General features: G+C 46.4%; 1 protein-coding gene across 1 annotated transcript in view; it reads left to right on the top strand.

Moving 5' to 3' along the window:
- The window catches only part of pde6c (phosphodiesterase 6C, cGMP-specific, cone, alpha prime), a gene marked incomplete at its 5' end in the record, with an annotated part of 86179 nt that overhangs the window by 52797 nt on the left and 12225 nt on the right, over positions 1 to 21157 (top strand). The window contains 3 exons of the mRNA XM_084330303.1: positions 5168 to 5275; positions 17620 to 17683; positions 20151 to 20225. Of these exons, the coding sequence (XP_084186429.1) occupies positions 5168 to 5275; positions 17620 to 17683; positions 20151 to 20225 (247 nt within the window). The remainder of the gene's footprint in view (positions 1 to 5167; positions 5276 to 17619; positions 17684 to 20150; positions 20226 to 21157) is intronic.

Genomic DNA, 21157 nt, shown 5'->3' with positions numbered 1-21157 from the left:
ACGCTATAGTGCAAAGCAGAAATGGGATGAGGTACAATTTACAGTAAGGTGTACGAGTTGCAGTGCAAATGCTTCTTACTGTTGCGCTCCAGAGACCGTTACTGTACCATACAATATACTATGCAATGTACTAATATACAATACGCTATAGTGCAAAGCAGAAATGTAAGGTGTACGAGTTGCAGTGCAAATGCTTCTTACTGGCGCGCTCCAGAGACTGTTAAGCATTTTGGATAAAAGTATTCTGTACTTCTGTATGACAACAATGTATGCCTTTCAAATGTTAAATGATAAATAATTAAATGATACACACTGAAATCTACGCTCTCTCATCCTGCTTTCCACAACGCGACAATATTATTAAACAGCAGCTCTGTCTTTCAAATGTTAAATGATAAATGATTAAATGATACACACTGAAATCTACGCTCTCTCATCCTGCTTTCCACAACGCGACAATATTATTAAACAGCAGCTCTGTCATTGAAGTGGGAAAAGTGAGCATTAAACAGCAGCTCTGTCATTGAAGTGGGAAAAGTGAGCATTAAACAGCAGCTCTGTCATTGAAGTGGGAAAAGTTATTAAACAGCAGCGCGTCTGCACTCAGAAGATGGTGCGACAATATTGCTCTGATTCGCAGCGGCAACGCTGCCGCGGGGGCGTGTCACGTGGCCGTCGCGGCCAATCAGGCGAACCCGGAAACCGAAATCCGACTAAATCCGTTGCGGAAGTGATACACGCGACCTGCGTATTAGTGATGATCGAGGGTGGGGGAGGGGGGCATGCTGCTGTCGCCTGACCTGGCTATTAGTGATGATCGAGGGTGGGGGAGGGGGGCATCCTGCTGTCGCCTGACCTGGCTATTAGTGATGATCGAGGGTGGGGGAGGCGGGCATGCTGCTGCCTCCTGACCTGGCTGTTAGTGATGATCGAGGGTGGGGGAGGGGGGCATGCTGTTAGTGATGATCGAGGGTGGGCGAGGGGGGCATGCTGCTGTCTCCTGGGCTGGCTGCGTCTATGCTTTTACCAACCTGTTCGTGTTTCCGCGTTCCCGTTTTGCGCTCTGATTGGCCACTGACCTACGCTAGTACGCCCCCCTCGCTATGAGCGTAGAATAATGCGTGGACACTTTGAAATGGGTACACCCTACTGCCTCCAGGAACAGCTGTTTCCGTGTGCTAAAGTTCAAGTTTAAAGTGCTTAGAAATGCTGGTAAATGCCGGTTCATTCATGCTTTGAGGCACGCTTCCTGACAGGATTTTATAATATTGTATTTTATAATATTGTAGCTTGACAATTTTAAGAAACTACGCTCTCAGCTGAGAGTCAAGAAACGACGCTCTCAGCAGTCATCTTATGCAGCATCACTTTTCACATCAAAACAAAAGTAGAACTGTAATGTGGAGTGGACTTAAACATATTTACAATTAGCATTTTATAAAGTAGAACTGTTTGGTAAAAGCATAGACGCGACCAAAGTCTGCCACCGCCCTCTACAACAAACAGCCATCAGTTGTTAATTGACTTTTAAATTTTTAGACAGTAGAGGTAGTACTTTATTATCTAAAGATGGTAAGTTAGTGTTGTGTTCATTCATAGTTAAAGACAGTAGAGGTTGAGTACTTTATTATCTAAAGATGGTAAGTTAGTGTTGTGTTCATTCATAGTTAGACATTAGAGGTTGAGTAAATATCTAAAGAGAAGTTAGATGTCAATTAAATCTACGCTCTCTCATCCTGCTTTCCGCAACTCCTATACTTCCTGAGTAACTTGCCCAACACTGCTTAATGGTTGTTTAAATATTTTACACTGGGCACGTATAATCCACAGGGCACATTTACACACACTGTGACATAATATGAGAAAGTCCACATTCCAGTTCTACTTTTGTTTTGATGTGAAAGGGGATGCTGCACTTAGCACTGACTGAGAAAGTAAACATTACACTTCTACTTTATAAAATGCTAATTGTAAATATGTTTAAGTCCACTCCACATTACAGTTCTACTTTTGTTTTGATGTGAAAAGTGATGCTGCATAAGATGACTGCTGAGAGCGTAGTTTCTTGACTCTCAGCTGAGAGCGTAGTTTCTTAAAATTGTCAAGCTACAATATTATAAAATCCTGTCAGGAAGCATGCCTCAAAGCATGAATGAACCGGCATTTACCGGCATTTCTAAGCACTTTAAACTTGAACTTTAGAAACAGCTGTTCCTGGAGGCAGTAGGGCGTACCCATTTCAAAGTGTCCACTCATTATTCTACGCTCATAGCGAGGGGGGCGTATTGGCGTAGGTCAGTGGCCAATCGGAGCGCAAAACGGGAACGCGGAAACACGAACCGGTTGGTAAAAGCATAGACGCGGCCTGGCTGCGTGTATGCTTTCCGCAACGGAGTTCGGTTTCCGGGTTCCTCTGATTGGCCGCGACCCCCACGTGACGCTGCCGCTCTGCTGTGTGTTGTGTTGCAGCGAGCACCAGAGCGGCAGAGGTCCCTGCCTTCCTCAATTTATACGCATGGAAGTATTGACTAGGCCGTAACGAATCATTAAAAAAATATACCGTTAACTGGAATATGTTGTGCCTTTACACATATGTTGGATTATGTAATTGGTTTGTCATGACAAACAAATGAAATAATCGCGGCTCGCGGCAGCATATTCTCGCCGCTGGCTGAGCTCTGGTGTCCGCTGGAGCAAGCCAGAGACAGCCGGCGATGCAATGTTTTATTTGTTTGTCATGAAAAAACAAATTACATAATCCAACATATGTGTAAAGGCACAACATATTCCAGTTAACGGTATCTTTTTTTAATGATTTGTTATGGCGCAATCAATACTTCCATGCATTCGGGACCTCCATGTTTTGGTGGTATTCATCAGACAAATCGGATCCGGGGATTCGGCTCCCATCAGTCGGGCAAGAACTGCGGGTTTTCAGCCTCTCTCCTGGAGCTTAAGGGGGAGCTTAGTATTCCTGCCTCTGAGTGTGTTGTAGCCAGCGGGTAAATCGCGATTTTTTTATTTGTTTGTCATGACAAACCAATTACATAATCCAACATATGTGTAAAGGCACAACATATTCCAGTTAACGGTATATTTTTTTAATGATTCGTTACGGCCTAGTCAATACTTCCATGCGTATAAATTGAGGAAGGCAGGGACCTCTGCCGCTCTGGTCAGGCCTGTACACTGCGATGATATGATCGCAAATTGCCCCCTAATTTGGTCCGTGCGAGTAAAAAATAATATCTGGGGGCAAGCTTGCGAGTGGTGATTTCAACCCTTCATTCGCATTTCACTCCTAAATTAATCCATACAAATTGTAGTAAAACATTAGCCTACAACCAGGGCTGTACAGTGCAATATAATGTTGCGGTTGTAATTTCATTAGACAGACCAGCGCGGACCTTTAATAACATGCAATTTAATTGACACGAGCAATGAGCTAACGGTAGCTTCTAACCAAGGTCTCCATTAGGATTATGCTAAGCTAACTAGCGATCTCTGCTAACCCTGGAAAACGGTCAAAGCGGACTCCACAAGACTAGTTCCATTTGTGAGGAAAGGGGGTGGGTTATATTGACAACGCTTGACAACAGAAGTTTAAACATAACTTCATATTTATTGGTTATTCGTTTCTGTATATCATTCAATTCCCATCTCCGTGTGTCTCCATCTCTTCCTGTTTACATTCGAGTGTGACGTCATCACCAACGGCAGCTTAGACGATCAAAACCCGAAGGGAGGGGGGCTCTCTCTCTCTCTCTCTCTCTCTCTCTCTCTCTCTCTCTCTCTCTCTCTCTCTCTCTCTCTCTCTCTCTCTCTCTCTCTCTCTCTCTCTCTCTCTCTCTCTCTCTCTCTCCATTCAATGATTTAAAGTAGCCAAATGTTACACACAGTATAAATACTAACTGGATAGTTGATGATATAAACATTTAATTTCATTATCTGAAATATTTTAAAATCATTAAGTCTGTGTGATTATTATTTTCTCACAGTAGTGTGTGTATATATATATGTGTGTGTGTGTGTTGTATATATGTGTGTGTGTGTGTGTTTGGCTAAAGTGGATAGAAAACACAGTACTGTGTAAAAGGCACCCAAGAGTTTTTATATAAATTGTCTTAGATGTAAATAATTTTTTTTATTAGTGTGTCAGTAGACTACTCTTAGTACATTTTCATTAAATTATTTTTTAAAGCATCTTCATGGTTTAATAATGCAAACATATGTTGCAGGGACTTATTATAATCATCATATTGGCGTGACTGTATGCATCAAAGGGTTCAATCAAGCATTTTTAAGCGCTTTAGAGGAAATGTCAAAATATCGCGATATCATTTAGAGGCCATATCGCCCAGCCCTACTATAATGGTAAAATAGTTATTAAAAAATGTGCCCCTAAAAAATATTCTTTGCCCCTAAATTTCTCATTTAGGGGCAAGTGTGCCCCTAGTGAAAAAGCTTAGCGTACAGCCCTGCTGGTGCACGCTGCAACACAACACACAGCAGAGCGGCAGCGTCACGTGGGGGTCGCGGCCAATCAGAGGAACCCGGAAACCGAACTCTGTTGCGGAAAGCATACACGCGGCCTGCGTGTTAGTGATGATCCAGGGTGGGGGAGGGGGCATGCTGCTGTCTCCAGGGGTAGTGTGCTGGTGGCTGCTTAAACCCTGTAATCCTCTTGACACCCACCCACACAATGCTCTCCGTGCACAATCTGATGTAATCTGTAATCTGCCTGCCTGTCTTGACTTTCTTTTGTCCTGCCTGTCTGTCTTGTATGTATGTCTGTCTGCCTGCTCGTCTGTCTGACTGTCCTGTCTGTCTGTCTGTCTTTCTATCTGGCTGTCGGTCTGTCTGTCCTCTCTCTGTCTATCCTCACTGTCTGTCTGTCTGTGTCTGTCTGTCTGTCTGTCTGTCTGTCCTCTCTGTCTGACTGTCCTCTCTGTCTGTCTGTCTGTCCTCACTGTCTGACTGTCCTGTCTGTCTGTCTGACTGTCCTCTCTGACTGTCTGTCTGCCCGCTCGTCTGTCTGTCTGTCCTCACTGTCTGTCTGTCCTGTCTGTCTGTCTGTCTGTCTGACCTCACTGTCTGTCTGTCTGACTGTCTGTCCTGTCTGTTTGTTTGTCTGACTGTCCTCTCTGTCTGGTTTGTCTCACCACAGAAAGAGAACCATGTTCCAGAACATAGTCAATGCCACAGAGCCCATGGCCGAAGAGAAAGAGGCCATTGCGTTCATTGCCATGAACCCTGTCAGGAAGGAAATCATTGGGTACGTAGGAAAAGGTTTATATACAGTATTATGGTGCCTTTACATGCTCCTTTGTCGGCCTATAAGTCATAATTACCAGTGGGAAAACGTCATGTAACAATGACGTTTTATTGTATTGTTGTATTGCACTTCAACGCTAGTCGAGTTGCGAGTACGTCTTCTGACGTGGAAAGTACTGTACAGTGTGAGCTTCTAAGGTGAACTTGAAGGCATGACTACTGTAACTGAGGGGTACAATTCCCTGACTGTATTGATAAGTATGGTATCATTAAACCACTACCTGCTTTATGTACTTTAAATACTGGCCACACAGTACATGATGTAGATATGATGAACACTTTCCCACCTGATGAAACGAAGTCCACACAAATGTATAAATCGAATATTTTATATAGCAAAGGGTATATACAACGTTCACTTAATGACATTTATGATTTGAATGCACTTGTAAGGCAAATGAGTATTCGTAGGTAAATCAACACTGAATGTCCAATCTCTGGTTACGCAGGGAGCAAGTATACAACCTGGTTCTTTAGGGAACTATAGCGATGGTACTTAAATGATTATAGCTGGATACACTAAAGGGGGGTCCCGCTGGTTGTAAGTCAGTAGGGGGGGGAGGGTTAGGAGAGCCGCTGGCGATATCCCATCTGGCCGACGATTTCTTGGGAGAATTCAGAGTGCTGAACACGGTGCCCACAGAACCTCGGTCCGCAGATGAATACAGCTGGGCCCTCTTGTAGACGGTAGCTGCCGGTCCACAACGAAGAGACGTGAGGCGACCTCACTCGGGGTAGAGCGCCGTCTCACCTGGACTCCTCTCGGGGGGGGGGGGTAGTTCCAACACTCAGCAGTGTTGGCCGTTATCCATGGCATAATCAAAGCACCCAAAGCACGTAGATAATCCAAGCCGTGTAGGGCTCGCCGTCGTCCGGGTAAAGTAATCCAATGTACAGGTCCACTCGTCCTGGCCCAGAACTCCTCGGATGAAGGCACCACACGTGGTCTGCCCAGCCTGGTTAAGACTCTAGATAACGCCAGGAACGATGGGGGTACTGCTCACTTTATAACTCTAACCGAACGATGCACCATACATAATAGACTATTATTAACTTAATAGAAATACGTCCCACTCGACGGTATAGTGCCAAACTATGACAATTCAACTATTAATCCACACGATGTCTCAATGCCTATTCGGAGGCCAAGTAGGCCATACTGCACCACACGTGCGTCGTGGGTGAGGCTTCACGTCTGTTACTAGGTTGGAGGGTAAAGGACTAATGGACTAAAAGAAAGTTCTACTTTACTTGCGCCATATATATATGCGCTGTGAACAAATAGTACCATTCGTATTTCGCCAGACGTATTCCTACGCGGAACCGGGCATGTAACGACATGTTCGTCGGCACGATTGAACTTGAACCAAGGGGCTTGGCTGCTGGCGCCAGGTTCTCGTCCAATGGTAGAATGAAACTATTATGGGCTGTTAGTAGACTAAAGGGATATTCAGTGTATATGTACAAGGAATATACAAGGGATATCAAACGATATACAAATACTATTAAATATATATCCATAAATAAATATATATATTCGGTTTAATCTGATCCTTCACAACAGCCGCCCCCTAATTAGTCCCACCTAATTAGCTAAGCAGAGACAGATTAACCGCACTGTCTACCACTCAAGGTCCGCTGTAAGGGTCAGTCAACTCACAAAGTCGTGGGGTCATGGTCGTCATCGATAGTGTCTGGGAGTCTGGGCAGTTCTATTAGCCTCGCCACGGGTCGTGTGTAAGTTCGCCCTTGGACGAGCACCTCGGCTGCTCGGACCTTGCCATCGGCACCGGTGATCACTTTGCTTACGCGGCCAGCCGGCCACATAGCTCTGGGTAGTGACTGGTCGATAATCATGACGACTGTTCCTTCTGTCAAATTGTCTCTCTCTTTTACCCACTTCTGGCGGGTCTGTAGAGACGGTAGGTAGTGGAGTAGGAAGCTGTTCCAAAACTTGTCAGCTAGTACTTGACTGTACCTCCACATTCTTCGGCCGTTCGCTTCTTCAGGCCTGTACATTGTCTGGGGTAGCGCGGGGTCCAGCCGCCCCATCAAGAGTGTGTTAGGGGTGACTGGGTCGACATCTGCTACATCACTTGAGACGTAACCGAGGGGCTTTGAGTTCAATACTCCCTCGATCTCCGTGAGGACTGTCATTAGGACTTCTTCCGCCACAGTCTGGGCCCCAAGCACGGCGTACAGGGCTGTCTTTATAGAACGTACTTCTCGTTCCCAGGTTCCACCGAAGTGGGGTGCGTTCGGGGGATTAAACTGGAAGTCAATCTGGGATGGAGCGAGGTGGGTCTTAAGTTCTGGGCCCATAGCTTGGAAGCTCTCTCTCAGCTCTCTTTCTCCGCCTTTGAAGTTTGTCCCGTGATCAGACAACAATGTAGACGGTTTTCCTTTCCGTGATGTGAATCTTCGGAAGGCCATAAGGAATGAGTCTGTGCTCATGGTCGGAAGGAGTTCGATATGTATCGCTCTGGTGGTCATGCATTTGAATACAATACCCCACCGCTTCTCGGTTCCTCTTCCTTTCTTTATATACAACGGGCCAAAACAGTCCATGCCTGTGGAGTGGAATGGCTTGTCGCCGAGTCGGAGGCGACAGGGAGGTAGGTCAGCCATCCGGGGTATGCTGGGCTGCGCGCGCCACTTTCGGCAGTCTAGACAGGTTCGCTGGAAGCGTCGCACCGCTTCTCTTCCTTGAAGTATCCAATAGCGACGTCTGATCTCCGCGAAGACTCTCTCTGCTCCTGCGTGGTGTACATCCTCGTCGTATTTCTTTATGATCAGCTCTGTGACCTTGTGTCGGCTGTTCAAGACTATCGGGTACTTAACGTCATCCGGTAGATCGGGGGCTCTCCGCAGACGACCACCCACTCTGATGAGATTATGGGCGTCGCTCTCGGGTGCCAGGTGGAGCAATCTGCTGTCTGATGGGACGGGCTTTCCTCCCTGTAGACAGTCTAGCTCATCGGGGAACGAGTCTCTCTGGGCTCGTTGTAGTAGAAGAAGTTCTGCTTCTTCGTAGTCAGCTGCTGAAATGTCAGTGGTGGACTGAATCTCTGGGTGGTGCCACAGGAATGTCTTTAGCTGCGCACTCTGTAGGGTAATGCAGTCATCTATGTTGGGGTCTGTGGAGGCGACTGTGCTCAGTCCACAGAACATAGGTTTCTTGTTCTCAGCCTCCTCTTTACTCGCTTCCCGTGGGGTGGGCGTAGGCCACTCTTCTTCCGGGAGCTTGAGGAATTCTGGTCCGTCACTGTAGATGTTGCGACGGGTGAGGTCATCTAGGGACATTCCCCGGGTGATGACGTCAGCTGGGTTGTGTTTGGTGTCCACATACCGCCAGCTCGCTGCTTCTGTTAACTCTTGAATCTCGGTGACTCTGACTCCCACGAAGACCTTGTATCTGCATGAATCAGACTTGATCCATGTGAGTACTGTCGTGGAATCTGACCACAAGATTGTTCTGTGCACCGGAATGGTGAGTTCACGTTGGATTAACGTGGCTAGATGCGCTCCTGCTAGGGCTGCGCAGAGCTCTAGACGCGGGATAGATTGTTGCTTTCGTGGGGCTATTCTTGAGCGAGCCAGGATGAAAGCAGTGTGTATCTCTCCTCCCTTCTCTTGGGCACGCAAGTAGGCCACCGATCCATAGGCTACTTCGGAGGCGTCACTGAAGACGTGTAGATCCATCTTGCATGTCTCTGGCCTCACTGTGGGTGGGAAGTAGCTGCGGCGTATATTGACGCCTGGGAGTGAGCGGAGCTCCGTCTCCCACTCTCTCCATGTGGAGGCAAGGTGTGCAGGTATTGGGTCGTCCCAGCCCTGGTCCTTGTCCCATAGTGCTCGTACAATCATCTTTGCCCTGGTGGTGTAAGGTAGAATACATCCCAACGGGTCATATTGTCTGGCGAGTGTTCTGTACACACTCCGTCTGGTGGTCGGTATCGCCGTCGACCTTCCCTGCTCCGTGGTCAGGGGTTTGTGTCTATAGTGGAGCGAGTCTGTTTTGAAGCGCCAGACTAGTCCTAGTGTCATTTCTTGGGCTTCTCCTGGGATTGTCGCCATCCAGGTCTCGCTGCTGGCAGCCTTGTCCGCGGGGGAGAGGCCGTGCAATACGTGCGGGTCACTGCTGGCCCACTGCCTGAGATCAAAGCCGCCTTTGATCAGGGAGGCGCGTAGCTTGATTAGGAGAGCCTCGGCTTCTTCTTGAGTCGAAACGCTTTGTAAACAGTTGTCCACGTAGAAACTGTTCTTCACACTGTGTCGGACCTCTTCATCTGCTGCTGGGTCCTCTGCGACCTCTGGGTTGAGGTTGCGCAATACTGGGGGGTCGCTGCTGGCCCGCTGCCGGAGATCAAAGCCGTCTTTGATCAGGGAGGCGCGGAGCAGCGCACGACGTCGCCAGTCAATTTTCTTCTCGACATGCTGCAGGAGTGTGGTGTCTCCTTCTGTCGCTCTGGAGTGGAGGCAGCTAGTGGCTGCTGTTCGGTTGAGAGATTTAGCGAGGGGGCCTTGTAGTGTCCATCCTAGGCGGGTCTCGAATGCTGCAGGACAGCCTCGGGGTCCTGTATGGACCCGGTCTATCGGGACGATGAGGTCTGCATGGTCGGAGCCTATCAGCAGGGTCGGGGTAGCGCCGTCTATGAGCGGGATAGGTAGTTGACGCAGGTGCACATATTTATCCATCAGCTTGGCGATGGGGTAGGTGTACTGTGATAGTCCTATTTCTTGGCTGGTGAAAGCATTTGTAATCCTATACCGTCGCTCTGGCTGCCCGCTTGCTGCGATAGTGAAGGAGACATTCTCGCCCTTTATCGTCTTTAAATCTCTTCTTATTGTCCGAATCGTCATTTGGTTCTCGCTCCCCCGCAGTCCCAGCTGGGCCGCAGCGGACGCGAGCAGAAGGGTCTTCTCTGACCCGTCATCAAGGACGGCGTAAGTGTCCATGACTTTATCTTGGTAGCTCAATGTCACACGGACTACCTTTAAGAGCACTTGGGCGCCGCTGCTGCTGGCGGGGTCAATGTACATGACACTTGCCTTGGTGCTGCTCGATGGTGCAGGTGCAGGCTTTCGTCTGTTACTGTCGTGTAGTACATCTAGATGGGCTCCGTCACACCGACTGCACCTCTTCTTTAGGCGGCATTCGGCTGCCATGTGACTGCGCGCACATCGGTAACAGCGCCTGTTGGACTTTATCCATTGACTCACTTCTTCTGCATTCATCTTTGTGAACAGGTCACATTGTGACAGCCAGTGTTCTTTCTCGCAGTACGGGCACACCATCTTCCACTTCTCTTTTCTCGAGGGGGTACTGTGGTTCTTACTGCTCGGTACTGATTCTGATTGGTGCATGACAGTCACCGATCTTCTTCCATCGTTTATTCTCCTGGGTTCCTCTCTGGAGCTTGGTGTGCTCCGCACGAACGTATCCAGTCGTAAGCTGCTGACTTCTCTCGCCAGGAAGTCGGCTAGATCGAGGAGGGATGGTTCGGGACCGTTAGGATCACGGTGGTCTCTCTGCCGCCTGAAGCGCTCTTGTCTGGCGGGTGGCAGCTTCTCTAAAATCCTCTCGACGTTAGAGTTGGCGTATAGCTCGTGCATGCCCTTTTCCCGTTGCGCTCCCAGCATCCCTACCAGGGACTGCACTTTTATAGACAGGTCGTCTAATGAGCGATTGTCTGTTGCTGGGGGTAGGCGATCAATATGCCTTATCTCTTGGATTACGTAATCCCATATACGTCCATATCTCTGGTCCAGCGCTGCTAGAGCCGCGGTGTATGGGGTCGTAGAGGTGGCATAGGCTAGCGCTATATTGTGCGCTCGCGGTACTTTCAGGTGCCTCAGTAGTATTGCATACTTGTGGCGTTCATCAGCGACATCCACCATCATTGTCTCTAGGCACATCCGGAGCTCTGTGTACTGTGCTCGATTCTCATAGGTGAAGTCTGGAAACGTCGGTGTGGCAATGTATGACGCCGTGGATGGCTGATACATCGGCGAGCGTTGGGGGAGAGACCTCCTAGGCGAGTCTCCTCTTGCGCCTCTCTGTGGGCTGGTACCGGCAGGGTACCATGGCCCGCTGGTCCAGGTGCTATTCCTCTGGGCTGGTCGTGCGTCATGCTCACCCGTGAATAGAGTCGGGGGTCTGTAGCGCAGCGCCGCGGGGGTATAGCCTGGGCTGTACTGGACCTCCTGGTCCGGTGGAGTACTGTGCTGTCGTCGGGCTTGGTTCTCCTCCTCTCCCTCTTCTTCTTCTATCAGGTCCTCTAGATCCTGTAGTCGTTTATTTAGCTTCTCCGCAGTGTATGCCGCTCCTTCCTTGTAGCTGGGTCTCGCTTGGACCGGTCTGGGAAGGGGGTCTGCGGGGGGTATAGGCTTGGTCTGTTGGTCAAGTTCAGGGTTGCTTGCTCGGTTAGGAGACGCTGCCCTTGACTGTTGTCTCGACGAGTTCCTTGAACCCCTGGCGGAGGGAGAGGGTGTTGCCTTGAGGATCAGCTGCTCCATTAGCTGCGCTTGTAGTCTGTCGCGCTCGGCTTGTAGTCTGTCGCGCTCGGCTTGTAGTCTGTCGCGCTCGGTTTCGCGCTGGATGAGAGCGAGGTCGCGCTCTGCCTCTCTTTGGGCACCGTCAGCGGCACGCTGGGTGTCTGCTCGGTCTCTTGCCATATTCTCTTCCGTCTGAAGGCGTCTCAGCTCCAGACGTATGCGCTCTTCTTCGCTCCGTTGCTGCGCTTGGAGGCGTTCTCTTTCAATGGTAGAATGTTCGCGCTCGCTAAGCGTCTGTGCTTGGAGTCGATCGCGTTCACCCTGAAGTCGATCGCGTTCACCCTGAAGTCGATCGCGTTCGGTAGAGGCTGTCAGGCTGACGAGGAACGCCTGTGATAGCATCCTCTCCGCTTCGCTGGGGGAAGACGGTTGTTGAGGTGAGCCGCTCCTGGCGGTACTCGTTGGGGAGTCCCGGAGCTCTATTTCCTCGGCGCTCTCCTCCTCTTCTTCCGTGCAGAGTTCTCTCTCTGTAGGGTTGTCTTCCTCCCGGGGCTGGTCGGGGACTACTTCTTCGGTATTGGCGGGGGGTAAAGGCATGTCAGCTCCCTCCTGGTCCCCACCGTGAGCTTGGTCAGTTACATTAGAACCCACTAGGGCCTCTGTGGTCGGGGCAACCTGGTCGTTAAGGTCAGACATAATTTTACTTTCTACTTTTACCGCGTTTACCGTTTGTCGAAGGCTAGGTAGTTGACTGACAGCGTAATCCTCTAAGTACTGAGGTGGCTGTCGTCTGCGCTGCGGGCGTTCTACGTTAGGAGGACCGTTTCGTGGAGTGTTCATCATAGGCCATTTCAATATTAATAACACTATATTAATATTACACTAGTTACCCTCCGGCTCGAAGGACCAATTGTAACTGAGGGGTACAATTCCCTGACTGTATTGATAAGTATGGTATCATTAAACCACTACCTGCTTTATGTACTTTAAATACTGGCCACACAGTACATGATGTAGATATGATGAACACTTTCCCACCTGATGAAACGAAGTCCACACAAATGTATAAATCGAATATTTTATATAGCAAAGGGTATATACAACGTTCACTTAATGACATTTATGATTTGAATGCACTTGTAAGGCAAATGAGTATTCGTAGGTAAATCAACATTGAATGTCCAATCTCTGGTTACGCAGGGAGCAAGTATACAACCTGGTTCTTTAGGGAACTATAGCGATGGTACTTAAATGATTATAGCTGGATACACTAAAGGGGGGTCCCGCTGGTTGTAAGTCAGTAGGGGGGGGAGGGTTAGGAGAGCCGCTGGCGATATCCCATCGGGCCGACGATTTCTTGGGAGAATTCAGAGTGCTGAACACGGTGCCCACAGAACCTCGGTCCGCAGATGAATACAGCTGGGCCCTCTTGTAGACGGTAGCTGCCGGTCCACAACGAAGAGACGTGAGGCGACCTCACTCGGGGTAGAGCGCCGTCTCACCTGGACTCCTCTCGGGGGGGGGTAGTTCCAACACTCAGCAGTGTTGGCCGTTATCCATGGCATAATCAAAGCACCCAAAGCACGTAGATAATCCAAGCCGTGTAGGGCTCGCCGTCGTCCGGGTAAAGTAATCCAATGTACAGGTCCACTCGTCCTGGCCCAGAACTCCTCGGATGAAGGCACCACACGTGGTCTGCCCAGCCTGGTTAAGACTCTAGATAACGCCAGGAACGATGGGGGTACTGCTCACTTTATAACTCTAACCGAACGATGCACCATACATAATAGACTATTATTAACTTAATAGAAATACGTCCCACTCGACGGTATAGTGCCAAACTATGACAATTCAACTATTAATCCACACGATGTCTCAATGCCTATTCGGAGGCCAAGTAGGCCATACTGCACCACACGTGCGTCGTGGGTGAGGCTTCACGTCTGTTACTAGGTTGGAGGGTAAAGGACTAATGGACTAAAAGAAAGTTCTACTTTACTTGCGCCATATATATATGCGCTGTGAACAAATAGTACCATTCGTATTTCGCCAGACTTATTCCTACGCGGAACCGGGCATGTAACGACATGTTCGTCGGCACGATTGAACTTGAACCAAGGGGCTTGGCTGCTGGCGCCAGGTTCTCGTCCAATGGTAGAATGAAACTATTATGGGCTGTTAGTAGACTAAAGGGATATTCAGTGTATATGTACAAGGAATATACAAGGGATATCAAACGATATACAAATACTATTAAATATATATCCATAAATAAATATATATATTCGGTTTAATCTGATCCTTCACAACAACTACTGATGTTGACCACAGGGCTTTGAACACCTTCTCTTATTTCAGAATAGAATCTCCCGCAGTCGAGAGGTCTGGTCGATTTTCTTGACTTCTAATGAAATTATTATTATCTAGGCGGTCGGATGGCATAGCGGAGATTGCGCTCGTCACCAATGCAAGAGGCTGCGGTCTCGACTCCCGGAATCAGCATTGCCTGTGGCTTGGGCCGATCTTCATACTAACTCGTTTGGCTGAGTTAGCGGGAGGGAAGTCGAGGGTGGTAATCTGGCGTTGTGGACAGCGACGCCTACAGGTCAGGTCTGGGCGCCTGCTCAGCGAAAGGCAGGAAATGGTGAAGGCAGCGTGACCTCCCACGCGCTACGCTTCACCAATGAGAGTCCTCGCTGCCAGGTGAAAAGAGAGCCACTGGCTGTCTCCACATGTGTCGGAGGAAGCATGTGGTAGACTTCAGGGTTCCTTTGTACCGACCAGTAGGAGGAACATGTGCACAACAACCAGGTAGGGGAGGGGGGGAATTGGCATAACGACTAAATTGGGATGGGGAGAAAAATTGAAAAAATCTGGCGGAGAAAAAGAGGATTCAAATTTTACATTTTTTTAATTATTTATTTTCCCCGAACAAAGAGCCTGATACAATAACAACAGATACTCCCGACTTCATGTCTGATTGGTTGATTGATTGATTGATTGATTGAAAACTTTATTAACAGATTGCAGAATGGGTACAATACAGTACAGCTCAATACACACAATTGTTAAGGGGATGCAGACCAGAGAAAGACTTTCGTCTTGTTTACATCAGGGTCCCCCATTTTCAATTCATCAGGACATATATGACATACATGACATACAGATAGACAGTACTGCTACATCTATACATTTATGACATACCAGATTTGCAAATACAGTACTGTTTGTGATACAAAAAGAGTCCAGAAAAGAGAGTATATACATTTGACGTAAAAACTGTACATTGGGGGATGTTGGGTAGGTGGGGTGGGGTTGGGTGGCTGGGGGGGAGGGGGGGCTGTACATTGGAGGTGGTTGGGTGGGTGGGGTGGGGGGGGGGGGGTTGGGTAGGAGGGGTGGGTGGGGAACACTGTACAACTGTACAAGCAAAACTGTACATTGGAATATTGACAACCATACTTGGCCATTTACTGTACATTGGAGGGGGTTGGGTTAGGACATTTACAGGGGCCAGGTTCGAATTGCAGTCTCCTGTAGGTGTTCTTTGAGAGTAGTTTTGAAAGTGGGTAGTGATTCACATTCCTTTACAGCTTTGGGTAGGGCGTTCCACATTGATGTGGCATAATTGCGAAACGTGTTTAGTCCCTTGTTTGAGCCGAATCTGGGTTTTACATGATTTGTGGAGCTCCCTCTGGTGTTGTGATCGTGGTATTCACAGACCTTTGGGAAGTATTTCGACATGTACATGGGTACCTTGGTCGTGTAGTGTGTCTTGTAGACCAGGCCCATTGCAAGTTGCTGTACTCTGTCGTCTACTCTAAGCCATCCTAGGTTGTCAAAGTGGGCAGGGGTGAGGTGGGTTCTAGGAGTAAGGTCAAGCAGTAGTCTGACCAGTTTGTTTTGAGATGTTTGTAATTTAGTTTTTAGCGCCTTTGAGGTGCTTTGGTACCATGAGGTGCAAGCATAGTCGTACCCTTGAATGAGTGCTCCTGCCAGAGTCTTCAGGGTATTCTTGTTTACCAGAGAGGAGATCCGGTACAAGAATCGAGTTTGTTGGTTGACTTTTTTTATTACATTGGATGCCATTTTGTCACAGGAAAGATTAGCCTCTAGGATGGAACCCAGGTATAGGTAATTTCATCTTTCCTTGTGACAATATTGTCACCCACTGTAACTGAGAAGCCGTCGGTCTTGCTGAGTTTGTTATTTGAACCGAAGAGAATGGACTCTGTTTTGCCCATGTGTAATGATAGTTTGTTATCAGCGAGCCATATGCAGATTTTGCCTAGTTCCGAGCTGAGGGTTTTTTCAACCTGTAACTTGTTCTTGTCAGAGACCAGCAGGGCTGAGTTGTCTGTCGAAGTGTTCTTGAGCAAGACGCTTAACCCCAAACTGCTCCCGATGAGCTGGTCAGCGCCTTGCATGGCAGCCTTCGCTGTCGGTGTGTGTGTGTGTGTGTTCAAGTTCTTTATTTGTTAAATACACAACAATACAGGGGGCATTGTGTTTCGAGCTCAGACTCAACAGTGCGCAATTAAGAAACAACAATGAATACAAGAATGGTAACAATAGGTGGTAGTAGTAACATCAAATAAAATATAAAAGAGGTAAGATAAAATAGTCAATTATTTACAGAAAGTGTCTTGCGTGTAGTGTATGTGCATAACAAGCATGTGTGTCACTAGAAGGTTTGATAGACAGCTCGCTTGTTCCAATCATTTGATTTGGTCATTTGTTTGATTGGATGCCGTTGTTTTAGCTCTTGCCCCTTACTCTTTTCATTTTTGCATCAAATGTCGTGTTTGTTTGAGTATGTTCGATTACTGTTGAGATATAAGACATTTAAAATGTTGCCAAAAATCTGCGGTAGCCTATTGATTCTTTAAATTGACCTGACAAATGGGAGAAAAATATAGAAAGGCAAAAACTATTTTTATTACACGTGACACTTTATCCAAAAAAAAAAATACATCACTTCTTGGTAACTACAAACAGACTCTCGGGCTAACTAACATAGAATCTAAGGTAAAATATAGAAACCGTTTTAATGATTAACCCTTTCTGGTGTAAGTAGGTTTGTTTTGGAATGCACCCTTGTGTTTCTAGAACTTGCTCCTGGTGGCACATTATGTTTAGAATGCCCTCATAATGAGGTTGTCCACATAAAAAAGGATAAATGTTTGTCACGTATCTGTATAATGAGCAGAATGATGTACAGCTTGCCGGTTGTTATGGCAACGTTAAGCCCCTTCAGAGTGACGCGACTTCTGTGCTTCATGTCTTACCTTGTGTTTTATATTTTACTCTTTATTTCTTATCATTATTATTATTCACTTTCTGTCCTAGTTATAGGGAGGTGTAGTGGTTACGTCATTGTTGTTTCTGGCCGGTCCACCTGGCTTGAAATCGCAATGTATTTCCCCATTGCCCATTTCTAAATCGTCTCGTTTAAAACAAATAAAGCATGAACATTGGCATGGTGTACCTTTCTGTGCGTATTCATCCACAATCTATAGCTCAACATGAAAATATTCGCAATTAATCGTAAACAATTATTACATACAATTTTATTTCAACCAAAAATGTGATAGAAGGGAACTCATTTTGTGCAAAAATAGAAAGCTCTAAGGGACAATCATTCTTATGTAACCCTCTATCTTTTCTCTCTCTCTCTTACTCTCTCCCTGCTCCCTCTCTTTCTCTCTCATTCCCTCCCGTGTTCTGTCTCCCTCTCGCTCTCTCTTTCCCTCCTCTCTCTCCTTCCCTCTCCTTCCCTCCTTCTAGGGCCATGATGATGACAGGTTGTGACTTGTCGGCTATCTGTAAACCCTGGGAGGTCCAGAGCAAGGTGAGTGGCCTCTTCAGAGAGACTTCAGGAACCCTAAGCCGTTAGTTCCTACTTACCGATGGTGTTGTCCTTTCTCAGCGCAATCCATGCTGTTCCCCATAGTGGACACCTGCAGCTCTGGCTAGTCGTGCCACAGAACACTGAAACCTACTCCAGTGTGTTGTCCTGTATGTTTATGTGCTTTTTACAGTGGCCCCATTGACTTTACATTAGTCAGGGTTTGCATAAGGTCCTTGAAGTGCTTAAAGTGCTTGATTTTTTACAAATAAAAGTCAAGGCCTGGAATTCCTTGAAAACAGCCCATTTTAACAAGGTGCTTAAAAAGTCCTTGAAATTCAAATCAAACATTCGCATTGAATGTTTTGTTCATCCATGATCAAATAGTTCTGAATCAAGAAATAGTTTATTTTGTTCTGTTTTAATAAAATCTGACTAGTCGCTGTCTCATGCGCTCCAACTGTGAAGCTCTAGCTGGCAAGCAGGCCAAGAAAATGCTTCAAAGTGAATTGTATCCTTTGAGTGACATCCTAGAAAATTCCAGTGCTTGGAAAAGTACTTAAAAGTCCTTGAATTTAATTTTGCAATGTCTGTGGGAACCCTGATTATTGTTGTGGCTATCTGAGGAGGAGCTGGGTCTCCAGTATGAAGCACAGCATGGATTGTGCTGAGAAAGGACTACTGATCGACAGCATCATCAATGAGTAGGAGAAAGGGTTTTAGAAGGGTCCAGAATTCTGAACGTACAATACCCTTTAACCAACACACTGAACACAACAACACCAGGCAAGAACCTTTTGGTGCATGTGGGGATGGCTGGTTTGAGCAGCCACACCTGCCCCGGGCCAAGCTGATTGCATGTTGGGTCAAGCTGCGCACCTGTTGCACATTGAGGTAATCCGTGTGCACAGGTCAAACACGGCCATCCTGACATACTGAGGAGATGATCTTCACCCTGTTGTGACAATGTTCCATCTGGCTTGTTGTACCATCTTGCCATCTCTTCAATAAACCACAGGGTTCGCACAAGGTTCTTGAAGTGCTTAAAGTGCTTGATGTTTTACAAAAGAAAGTCAAGGCCTGGAATTACTTGAAAACAGCCCATTTTTTAACAAGCTGCTTAAAAAGTCCTTGAAATTCAAATCAACCATTCACATTGAATGTTTTGTTCATCCATGATCAAATTGTTCTGAATCAAGAAAGCGTCTTCCTTTTTGTTCTGTTTTAATTAAATCTGACGAGTCGCTGTCTCGCACGATCCAACTGCTTTTCCTCATTTCTTCGCGTGTGATGCTCTAGCTGGCAAGCAGGCCAAGAAAATGCTTAAAAGTTAATTGTATCCTTTGAGTGATATCATTGAAAATAAAAAATAGTGCTTGGAAAAGTACTTAAAAGTCCTTGAATTTCATTTTGCAATGTCTGTTTGGATCCTTTCTGCCCGTGTCTCTGTGTTGGAGAGCCTGTAAACGCCACTTTGGTGGCGTGTGGCAGAGTCAACTACTACACATTTTATAATACAAACATTTCCCATGTGTTTCTTCTCAAGAATGAATGCTAGCTATAACACTGACGAAGGAATAAGAATTCCGAAACATGTTTGTTTCAGGCTGCCATTAAATACTTGAACCTAAGAGTGCTGGTCCAGCTTCCCTGCTTCTTTTTTATTCTCAAGAATGAACAAATGGCTGCATTTCTGCAGTGCTTTTCTAATACAACTCAAGGTGCTTTAGTGGAACGACGGCATATCTCTTTCAGTATGGGGGTCCCCTGTGGTAATTTAACCCCTAATTATACTATACTAAAATACTAGGTCTTGTGGCATGTTTCAATTAAAACATCCCCATTTCATGTAAATTCAGTTGTGCATTCAATATGCAGTGCACTCCTCCATCACATCCAGAGACCACCGACTATAAAATGAGAAGGATCACTGTGGTAGTTTTGCATGGGGAAATCTGTAACACTAAAGATGGCGGCAACGACAAAGAATTGCTGCAAAATAAACATAAATTTGTTGTTTAAATAATAAGAATAATAAAAAAAAATATATATATAAAAAATATGAATAAGAATATCGATATTTATCGAAAATGTTGTCCCGATTTATCGATTCTTCCAAATGGAATATCGTCTCAGCCTTAGTGCCAAACATTCCACCCATTGAGCTGCACAGGACCAAGCATCACAATGATGTTGTTTTCCAATGGTTGATATATTGGTATATATTGACATGTCTCCACATGGTTCCATGCTGCTTACATCATCTCACATTTGTAATAATTGTTTGTGTGACCGTGACGTCATCTTGATGTTATCTGAAGGCCTGGCAACTTGCCTGTGACTCCATACCTCCTTTTCTGTGCAATAAAGGGATGTTAAAACCCTCTTGCTCTCTCTCTCTCTCTCCCTCCATATCTCTTTCTGTCTCTTTCTCTGTGTGTGTCTCTATCTCTCTTCTGTCTTCCTCCAGGTGGCCCTGATGGTAGCAGCTGAGTTCTGGGAGCAGGGAGATTTGGAAAGAACTGTTCTGGAGCAAACACCTATTGTAAGTTTTCTCTTTTCTCTTATCTTCTCTTTTGTCTTTTTATTTCTCTCTCTCTCTCTCTCTCTCTCTCTCTCTCTCTCTCTCTCTCTCTCTCTCTCTCTCTCTCTCTCTCTCTCTGGTTTGTTTGTTTGTTTGTTTATTTACACATATAAAAACAATTACATATATAATACAATATAATCCACAAGGGTGTGCCAGAAGGGGGAAATGTTTGCTTTTTGTTGCATAACTGCAGCATTACCGTAATTTTCTGACTATAAGCCGCGCCTTTCCCCCCCATTTTTCGACCCTGCGGCTTATATAACGGTGCGGTTTATATGTGACTCGACGTGACCAAACCCGAAAATGTAAAAATCGAAATATTGCTTTTTTGATGTTATTTATCTGTTCCCTTATTTGCTAAACTTAATACAACTTGTAAATTAGTTAATTCTTGTTATTTGTCCAACAGTATTGTGTCCCAATGCTGGTGGGAAGACTGTAATTAAACATTAAAACACCTGCGGCTTATAGTCCAGTGCGGCTTATATATGTACACATCATTCAATTTAGCTGCTGCGGCTTATATTCAGGTGCGGCTTATAGTGCGAAAATTACGGTATATTGCAGCCAGCTCACTGGTAGACCCAACCTCTACTGTGCTCAGCCACTTAGGACGAGGCGCTGTGAAAATACCATTGGCCAGAAAACAAACGCTTGCCAATTGAGCGTGACGTAATATAAAGACGTGAAATTACTTTGTTGGCTTTGTTATGACACTACCTCAGTCACACCAATGGCGCAAAGTTCCGATATTTAATCAATCGTTGGTGAAAAGTGCAATGTTTATAATCCCAGCACTGTTTGCATCAAGGCTTTTCCTCAAACGGAGCTACGCAATCTGACATGTGACTGCATTTACATAACCTCGTTTCCAGCTTTATCTCGAGAGA

This window comes from Notolepis coatsorum, assembly GCF_963971535.1.
Source record: "Notolepis coatsorum genome assembly, chromosome: 15".
Taxonomy (NCBI): domain Eukaryota; kingdom Metazoa; phylum Chordata; class Actinopteri; order Aulopiformes; family Paralepididae; genus Notolepis; species Notolepis coatsorum.
The sequence above is the reverse complement of the archived record's forward strand: the minus strand, read 5'-3'. Positions and strand labels throughout refer to the sequence as shown.